The sequence below is a fragment of the Gymnogyps californianus genome, chromosome 15, assembly GCF_018139145.2.
Source record: "Gymnogyps californianus isolate 813 chromosome 15, ASM1813914v2, whole genome shotgun sequence".
Classification (NCBI taxonomy): domain Eukaryota; kingdom Metazoa; phylum Chordata; class Aves; order Accipitriformes; family Cathartidae; genus Gymnogyps; species Gymnogyps californianus.
Window position 1 is genome coordinate 12,066,387 of NC_059485.1, and position 10,369 is coordinate 12,076,755.

At 34.9% G+C, this 10,369-nt stretch overlaps 1 protein-coding gene across 2 annotated transcripts in view; it reads left to right on the forward strand.

Moving 5' to 3' along the window:
• The window catches only part of MRTFB (myocardin related transcription factor B), an 89,563-nt gene that overhangs the window by 55,787 nt on the left and 23,407 nt on the right, over positions 1-10,369 (forward strand). For both annotated transcript variants that reach the window (XM_050905701.1, XM_050905702.1), the window contains 5 exons: positions 610-675; positions 3,129-3,184; positions 3,706-3,781; positions 4,866-5,027; positions 5,572-5,756. In XM_050905701.1, the coding sequence (XP_050761658.1) occupies positions 610-675; positions 3,129-3,184; positions 3,706-3,781; positions 4,866-5,027; positions 5,572-5,756 (545 nt within the window). The remainder of the gene's footprint in view (positions 1-609; positions 676-3,128; positions 3,185-3,705; positions 3,782-4,865; positions 5,028-5,571; positions 5,757-10,369) is intronic.

Genomic DNA, 10,369 nt, shown 5'->3' on the forward strand with positions numbered 1-10,369 from the left:
GTTTCTTGTGTTTCAGCAAGATTTATTTAAATGCACAATAAGCCTTTATACTTAAAAAAAAAAAATCCTCAAGGAAAAACAATCAACCAAACACATACAGCTTTTCTTTTAAAATGCTCTGCAAACATAATTTCAGCATAGTGCAGCCATGTAAGATTGGTTTAAGACATGTAAGAAGGCTATATAATCACGTGTTGCAGTTTATGGTATAAACTCTTTATACCTCACTATGTTTTCTTGAATCTTTTATCTAAGAGTAATGTTACAAGGGGAAAAAAAAATTCCTAGATTTAGATGTGTACTTAATACCTCTTATGCGGCCTAGCTGATAGGAAAAGTGCATGTATGTATGAAATACAGTCCCTTTATCAGATGTGACCAAAAAGCCGCAAACTCCAGTATAACTAGGGATTGGAAGCAATCACTCCAAACTATGTTAACAGCAGTTGGTCCTTAATGATAGGTGACTTAGAGGTTACTGTAGGTCTGAATACCTATAGAAAAAATATTTCTAAAGTTGAAATACTTGGTATCTTTTGAATGGTTTTTTGGTACTTTCAGAGGGATAGTATGCTTACATATGAATGAATGATTGTTTTCTTTTTTCAGTGCTTCAGCTGAGGCTACAACAAAGACGGACACGAGAACAGCTGGTGGACCAGGGCATCATGCCACGTAAGACTTACGTTATTTCTAGTAATTTGTATTACTAGACTGTATTAATTATGAACTGAATATGTAAAATAATGAAGATAAGCATTTCTGTGAGAATAATTAAAAATAACTTTATCATTTGAAAAGACTTGCGGGATCCTTTTGGTAATCTAAATGAGCATGAAGTAAATTCATCATGCTTACCTAATGTTTCAGTTAAAATAGCCATTGTGATGAAAATGCAAGGATTTGCAGACATAGTTTGATTCTGCTTTTATTTTCTCTCTTTAAATTATGACTAATCTTACTGAAATAAATTGAATTATATAAATGAGTGGACATCAATAACAAAGCCAGCAGTCTTTAAAGAGTAGGATGGCAAGGGTTGCCAGACAAAAACAAAGGACACGTAGAAGTTGTGACTTATGCACCAACAGACATGTGTTCTGTGTCAAATCTTCCATGATGGTAGCAGTGATGTTACAGGACATGAGGCAGTGGATTAGGCTGGGCATCATACACTGGATCGTATGACCTAATGCAGAAGCTTCTGTGCCTAGACCTTTTTTTTCTGAGTATGAATACCTTTCCAAGCATATGGGAAGAGGCTTTGGTTTTTTGTTTGGGGTTTTTTTAGAAAATTGTTTTGGTTTTAGAACATTTTTTCCATTTGCCAGAAGTTCCTGATCAACTTGCCATATCTGGCAAACTGTCCAAATTGGTGTAAGAGTTTTGTATTCTCTTCCAAAACAAAGATTATATAGTGATAAAAATTCATTGAATGCCCTTAGATGCTATCTTTGGAAGAGTTAAGATGCTGCTGATCACCTTAGTGTGAAGCGTCTCACTAAGGCAGCAACGTCACCAAGTTCATAAATACAGCTGGAGGTGTAGTTACGGTTTCAGGATTCTGTCATGCTGAGCTTCTGACTCTTTGGCCTGGCTACCTACCATCCTTGACAGCTATGCAAGAAGTTATCACTTCTTCAGTAAACGATTTTTATCTCTAACTCTGTTCTGTCACTGGAATTTAATTGCAGATCATGCTGCTTTGACAAGCAAATAATGTTTGTAAATTTGGATATTTGTTACATTTGTATATCTGAACTCACAGCACTTGTATTTTGAAAGTAATTGGCATGCTTTATGCAATTGCACTTTATTGCCAGAGTTCATTTTCTCCTTTATTGATTTCAGTCTGTTAGAGATGACGGTTGTTTCAGCAGCAGCACTTATGATACCTAAAATCAATTTAGGAATCACAAGAGGGTCCTCCTGAATCTGGATGTTTAGTGGCCTAGAATTCAACCGCAGTTAACTCTTTCCTTAGAGATGTTTTGCTGTTCCTCCACTTGGGCTCCCAATGCCTATGCTAATTGTTTAGTATAACGTCTTCTGACTTGTTTTGGAGATCAGCCTGGCCTCAGAATGAGAGGTGCACAGAAAACATTGAGAATCCCGAAGTGGGCAGTGTGGGATGAGACTGGACTTAAGATAATAGGTCCAAGTTGTCAAAAAAGATTCAACTGTGAAAAATGATTTTTCTTAAAACAAACAAAAACCTCACCCATTGAAAACCTATCAGAATTACGTCAAATTGTTGTAAATAGCCCAGTGTGCACTGGTGAATTCTAGCTTGAAAACACAGTATCTTAAAGCTAATCTCTTCTTGAAGCTTTCTGAGTATGCAGCAGACTTCAGATTGCTTTGCTAAAGCATCTTCACCTTCCCAGGTCTGTAGTGTTGATTATCTTCAGGAACAGAATCATTTGTTTCTTTTTGAGTGAAACCTGGGGAAAAAACTTCTGAATTGTCAAAAAGTTTTAAAGATTTTGTTTTGCAGTATCTTATCTCTGCCAAAAGTATGACAAATAAGATGGATTATGCCTGCTGCCATTTCACTTCCTTTCAACAGTCCAACTGAGATGAAGCACTCTACAATTCATACTATTTCTAGCTGAATAGTGTTTTTTACTCTTTTTGGCTATTTAGCAGCTAACCATCATTCTGTTTTCTAATCTGAACATTTGGGGCTTGTACAAATTTGTTTAAAAAATCAGCACAAATAGTTCTTAAGGGACGGTCCAGTTCTCTCTAGTAACAGCAAGTATGAAGTATAGACAGATAGTAAATACTGTGGAATAAATGAAACAGTATTTTGGCATTCTGAACCTTACCTCATAAAATTTCTACTGTGGAACAGTTTTGGTAAATCGACCCCGGTGTACCTAGTGAAAAAGTTAACTGTTACATGGTAATATCTGTTAAAATCAAATATTCCAAGTATTCTGTATAGGAGTGTTGCTCATGTCTGTTAAATATAAGTGAATACAACTAGCATGAGTCAAATGTAAGCCTGGTCAGATGCAAACACAACTGTGAGATGGTGTTAAACACCCATACACACATACTGATTAGGATATTTCTTTTGGAAATCACTTCCTGTCAGTTTAACTCTTACTCTCTCTTCACAGCTTTGAAAAGTCCAGCTGCATTCCATGAGCAGATAAAGAGCCTGGAGCGAGCCAGGGTAAACCAACTTGTTTAAACTTGTTATTAATATCTGAAAATGGATAGTCAGTTGTATGTGATACTAAATTCTCTGAGTACATGAAAAAATGATTACCATTACAGTAATAACGTGCTTTTTTCTTGGAAGAATCCATTAAAATAAAATATTGGAGTCAAATCTGAGGAGAACTTAATCCTTCACAGATCAAGATGGGGGGATAAACTTACAGTCATAATGTAATACATAGCTCCAGTTAAGGATAGAATACTTGGGTAAATTATACTTGTGCAGTATTTCTGTAGCAAATCTATACTATTGTGATTTTGTGTGGTGGTATGGTATCAAATCCAGGAACATTCCCAACTTGTTTGGGGAAGACAGAAATTCATTAGCACTGCTTACTGCCCATGTTCTAACAGCGATCTCCACCTGTCTGAATGCAACTGCAAATATTCATTGCTTGGACATCAGTGATTTATCAAACTACTTTGATTTTTCTAGTAAACAGTAGTTAATGCTATTTCCTCCTTTCTTTAAAGACTGAAAACTTTTTGAAGCACAAGATTCGCAGCAGGCCGGACCGGTCTGAGCTGGTCAGAATGCACATCCTTGAAGGTATGTACCCAGCTGTATGTACCTTTTGAGCTGCTATTAGAAGGAACTTCTGTTATGCACTCAGTTTTCTAACTGAATTAGGCTTTGATATGAATTATTTCTAAAGGTTTATATGCTCTATTTCTCTACTTCTACAGTGTCTGTTGTAATCTGTATTCTAAATCTGTATAATAATATATACATCTATGGCAGTGAAAGTATTCTCAACTGTGTATTTGTTTGCATTTGCATATTGCTTTTATTCTATAATGGTAGTGATACCATGGTGTAGGTACATGTAGTGTTATATATTGCTTCAATTTCTACTCATATCCTAAAATAACCTGACAGCCTTGTACTTCCCCCCGCCCCCAAACAATCTTTAAGAAACTTGACTTTTACCCTGCCATGTTATTTTCCTTGTTGCTCAGGTCATTCGAAACAATAATCTTTTTATGAATGGGGCTGTATTACTGTGTTTCACCATAATCTTACCAAATACAGAAACTACCAAATAACCACAATCCAAGTCAATTTCATAGCCATTAGCTTTCAAAACATGCATTTGGATACTAAACCCAGATAGGAGTCTCCATATTGATAGATCACATCCGTATTGACAGACTGTCTCCATATTTTCATTGAAATACAATTTTGAAGACTCACATTTGTGCTAGAAGCTATTTTTAAAGGTAAACTTTTAAAGATGTTTGTCAAGAGAGAATCCAAAAATCAATGGATTAATTAAACCTTTACCATAGCTCACACTGGTAAACCATCAGAGCAGCAAATGCTATCTTCACATTATAAGTAGCATTTGTTATTTTATATTCCCTGCTTTATTGTTAGACATTATACAAATGTTTACCAAAAGTATTACTGCTGTTAAAAAAGAGGTTATATTTATAGAAACAAATTATCATGAGGATGAACAACATCTACTCATATAATCTTATTTTTGCTTATTAATTTGAGAATTTTCAGAATACTACTTGCCTGCTTTTGATAAAAGTGGAATGGTTATTGCAAAGACAAGAGAATGTTGTTTGTCATGAAATTGGAGAAAAGATGGAACAGAATATTTAAATCAACGTATCTTTTTTAGAGACCTTTGCAGAGCCTTCATTACAAGCCACTCAGATGAAACTGAAGAGAGCTCGGTTGGCAGATGATCTGAATGAGAAGATTGCTCAGAGGCCTGGCCCTATGGAACTGGTAGAAAAAAATATTCTTCCTGTAGACTCCAGCGTTAAAGAAGCTATTATAGGCAAGTAGAAGTCCCACAGCTTCTATTTGTTATCTATACGGCATTGTGGAAAATAATAGTTTAACTCTTCAGGGTAAAGTTCACTAGAAGAAAACATACTCAAAGTTTAGTAATACTTATTCTTTCAGCTTCTGAGTCCTAAACTCTGTCATCATTTAATTAAAGTTATCCTATTTGAAACTAAGTTAGAATTATACAGTATTGGAGTATAATACTGTCTTTGAAAAGACTTCTTAATAAAAATTATTACAAAATAATCAAACATATGTGGCCATTACTCAATCTGTCATAGGTGTCTGTTGAACAGACCTTTTAATCTCTTATTAAAACAACTTCTGCTATGCACTTAGTTTTATCGATTCCTTGAATATGATATAGCAATCATTATATTAAAAACGCAATAAATACTTACGTACCATATGTTTAGACTGTGCTGAAAACTGATCATTTTCCAGCAATTAGCAAATTCTGCCACCAAAGTCTAAATTTAATTTGTGTGACCAAAAAAAAAATTGTTTTGCTTGTTTATTTGTAAACATTCTAGCAGTTGGACAAGAGAATTATCCTCAAGCTTTGGATGATTATTCATTTGATGAAGACAGCAGTGATGCTTTATCACCAGATCAGCCAGCCAGCCAAGAATCCCAGGGTTCAGCAGCTTCCCCTGGTGAGCCAAAACCAAGTGACTCACCATCACCAATAACACCAAATGCTGCTACATCAACACAGGTACGTTTTTTAAATGTTGAAACAAAATCTTCACAGTATGTTTTTTGGTCTGGCACTATAGAAATGGGGCATAGTTTCACATGGAATGAATACATTTGCTGTTGCAAAGGAGTGTCTGGGACTCCGTTTTCTGTTTGGGAGCGTATAGACTAGAACCCTGGCTTAGCTGTCGGCAATGATGAAATTCCCATAGACTGCAGTAAAGCCATAAATTCACTGAAATTCATTATGGCCCGTAGAAGATCTACAGCTTTCCCAGAAGTTGTTTAAAAGGTCATATCCATGGTTTACTCCAGCTGTTATTGATTACTTAATGTCTGTCTTCATTCTGGGCAAGGTCTTGAACTCATTTAGAATTAAACTTAGCTGAAACAACAACAGTTGACGTCAGTTCCATTATCTCCAGAGAAGTCCATAAAAAATACGGTTTCCCACATAATTTAAATGTTCTCTCCTATAGTTTTAAAATACTGCCTAAGGAATTTACCATTTAAGAAATGAAAATAACCTTTATGTTGATTTTTCTATGAGGTTTTTAGTATTTTCTCGAGTTAGAAAGAAAGAAAGGAAAGTAACTGTCTGCCATGGCAGATAAAATGTTGTCTTTATAGTAGAGCATTTAAATGCATGAGGATTTAAAGAAAGTGGATTTGAATGAAAACACTTGACTATTTTCACAAGAGTTGCAAAAATGAGTTTTGAAAGAGAACTCTTCTTACAACAATTTAATTTTGTGATTTGAAATGGACAGTAACATCGCCTACCCTATCTTCAAACACATTGTAAAAGTGCTGATGTAAAATAATGTGCTACAACAGTAATGAAACAAACATCATATGCTACAAATGAATTTCTTTTATCTTCTATTACTATATATATAATACCTTTATTATTATACTGAAAACACAGGTTATATGCTTAATCATACAGTTATCTGGGTGCTTTCTAGAATACGTTGTACAGCGCTTGCTTCACAGGTCTTTATCTTCACCTTTGAGTTAATCAGTAAGTCTATTCATTAATGAGATATGTGTATTTATTTAAAGGTTACTATGTTTAGCTTAGATTGTTTATGTTTCTGTCATACCTCAGCAAGTAATTTTAAACTCACTAACTTAAGCCCAGTTAAGAGGAGAAGGCTTTGCTTTTAACTAGATTTCTGCAGCTTTCATGGAACTTTTTCTCTGGATAGAGAAAGAGACCCAAATTAAGGCTCCAGTGGAGGGAAAGGCAAGCAAAGTTATCATACGTTGTCTGATGGCAACTAGCTTGAACGGTCAGCAAACTCCAAACTAGCCAAATTTAACAGTACTCATCTCCACTCATTAACAGCTTGTTCATTTGAGACCGACAGAGCTACGTAAATGACAAATTGTGCTTATATTCTGAGTTACACTTGCCTAGAGGAACCATTAGTTTGTGTTCATGTGTTGAAATGAAGAGTAAGAAAAATTTTGCTTTGTATCAATGCTGAATTAGTTGTTGAATCAAATTACGCATGTTGCTGACAGTGAATCAAATTTACACGTCTGCTGAGCAATTGTGTATGCTAGAAAAAAGTCCTTGATCATGAACTACTCTTTCTCCCAGTAAGCCCATTTTCCTGTTGTACATAAATGAAAGCAGCTATTTTATCACAGAAAAATAATTTATGTTTTATACTGATGCATTTTACCATACTATCCATGTCTACACTTCAATAAATTGTTTAGTGGAAAGACTTGGGTTTTATCACAGTATTCTATATATGAAGTGGCTTAATAATGACATCAGTTCAGTAATATTGCACTCAGCTTTGTGTACTTGGTATCAATATACCGCACGTGTATAAGCAAACACAGAAATTTTGGTAATGTTGTCATTTTTGTTTAATTAGCTGAAATGTTTTGTATCACTTTGAGCAGTATTCCTTAAGCAGAAAGTGTGAATTTGATGGATATTCAAAAGCTTTAGGACTTCAACTTGTTTCACTTCATGCAAGTCTGTACCTGGTAAAAACAAGTTGGTTTAGCCTGTATAACACAAACATTAAAATACTTTATTTTGAAAGAATTTAAGAGTGTATCAAAATTTGACCAATATGTGAATGGTACTACTATAAATGTGTGATATTCTTCAGGTTAATGTTGATCAACTATAATCTATAACAGATTTTTTTCAGGAGGACTTCCTAAGAGTATTCCTTCATCACTTTCTCCACTACCCATAGGAGAAAAAGATGTGAACTGGGTTTCATGTTAAGAGAATATAATTTGTGTTGAGTAAATTGAAAACAAACCACATGAAATCAGATTCCTAAGTAAAGAGTTAGGTTCCTAAGTTAAAGAGTTAAATAAAAATACTCAAAGCAATAAATGCCAAAAGCTTTTCAAGTAGGAAGCATTAGATAGATATGATTGCAGCAACAAAGTAAGAGAGCACTTGAACTTCACTGAAAAAGCACTTCAGATAGAACTTCAATCCTTTGCTTATGGATTTCATAACATATTACAGCCGCTTCTGTGCGCAGATCTAAAATGCGAAGTTGCTCTTCTGCAGAATAAAACAGATGCTTACCTTGTTGTTCCTTTTGAAATAAGGAATAACAGCACAGCATGTCTCTACAGGAGACGTGTCTGGGAAATTGTTCCTTCATTCTTTTAATTTCCTCTGACAAATTTTACATTTTATTACAACATAAAATACAAAGAATGTTTGGAAAACAGTGGAGTGCAGCCAGAGTTCTTTTCAAGGCTTCCTCCTCCACACATTTCCAGGCCTCAGAGGATGTAGCATAACTTCGAGAACCTTCAGCTCTCATTGACTGATGACCTAAAACTTGCTTTAACCTGATGTATTTGCGTCTGGTAGGGATTAGGCATTTTAACCACACCACTCTAAACAGATCAAATTGTGGTGTTCACAATTCTGAAGACGTTAAACAGTTATCTTCAAAACAGCATAAGTATTTTGCTTGATGAGACAGAATATGACTGTTTTCTTAATATGTTCACTGTAGCTTGTTGACCTGCTAGATGCTTGTTTGCAGTTAGAAGGTCCAGAAATCATATTATCTGTAACTGGAAATAGAAGATCTGTTCAAAGGAAATAATCTTTATATTACTTTATGAAGTAATCAAGTTGAGACCTGTTAATTTAGGTTTTTTAATTTAAGAATGTATCAAGTAAATTATATGCACAGTTCATTGCCTCATCTAACGCAGGTAAAATTGGGAAGTCTGTAAAAAGCTTTGTATTTGATGTAGCCATTAATCCTTTGTAGTTTAGGATAACAACTAATATAAGGAAAAAGTAATTTACTCTATGGCAAGAGGAGAATGTTTAACACCATGATTTTCAAGCAATATGAATTAGAGGTGGGGGTTTTTTGGTTTTTGGTTTTGGTTTTTTTAAAGTTACTAACTTTTCCATTTTAAAGAGTTTTGTTGTGCTGTCATTATGGAGTTGTTTTCATAGCCTATAAAGGGTTGCTAAATAGTATGTCTGAAGTCAAGTTATTTGCTTAGGTTCAAGAAGGATCAGAATGCTGAATGGTAAAAGATTATGTAATGAATAAGCTGAAGTATCAAACATTTAAAATGCTTTTTAGATGGGACTTCAGGAAAAGAAAATTTAAGAACCAGTGAAAATCATGAGATCATTAGAATTCTGTGCTTCATGGTAATACTGTACATGACACTGATTCAAAGACAAACTAAGTGCTTTTTTAAATGTTACTGCTATAACTAGAATAAGTCTTTTAAACTTGATAGCAACAGAAGTGCAGTATGTTGGAATACAGCATCCAGAACCCTTTTTTAAAGGGTAAGTCCCTCTGAAGTCCCCTGCCAATTCTTATGCAAGTCCAGCAAATACCAGATACTGTGTAGATATCGGATGCTTTCCAGAGCAAACACTTTGAAAGCTGGATATAAAAATAGAGGCATTTATATCTTTAGCCTGCCACCATAAACTGACACAACCCCAAGACGAGCATGTGAGCAATGTTTCAGTGACTAGGCATGGCATACTAAATCTTGCAATTTAGTAAAGCAGTATCAGGAGCTTTTCCTCTGGATGGCTGCACTACAGAAGGATCAAAACCACTATACAGTTTAGATAGATAGGTTATGGCAAGCTAGCTATAGCTGCCTGTTGGCAGCTGACAGTTGTAGACACAGCAAAATGTATAAAAGAAACGCAGAGATAGAAAGGAAATTTATTATAATTTAATTGTAAGCAAAAGTCAGAGAGCTTAGTGCATGCAGACTGGCAGCTTGATAATTGCCATCCCAGAAACACAAAAGAACCAGGACATAAAGTTGCAAAATGTGTACCAAGTGTTTTTAGCAAACTGATTTAAGTCCTTTGTGGTACAATCTCAGGGAAGAATAGTAGAGCACAGGAAGAAATGAATTAGGGAGAAGTACCCGTCTGACTTAATTAAACGCAAGGTTTTAGAATGTATTCTGAAGAAACAGGATATTTTCTGATAGGAATATAAGGGAAATGTATGGGCTTTTATGAAAGGAATATTGTACTAGGTGATCTAATTGCTTTCTTAAACAATGGAAATACAACTGATCTCATCTGTCTGGATTTAATACTGTGTGGTATTAAACACTAGCAAAACT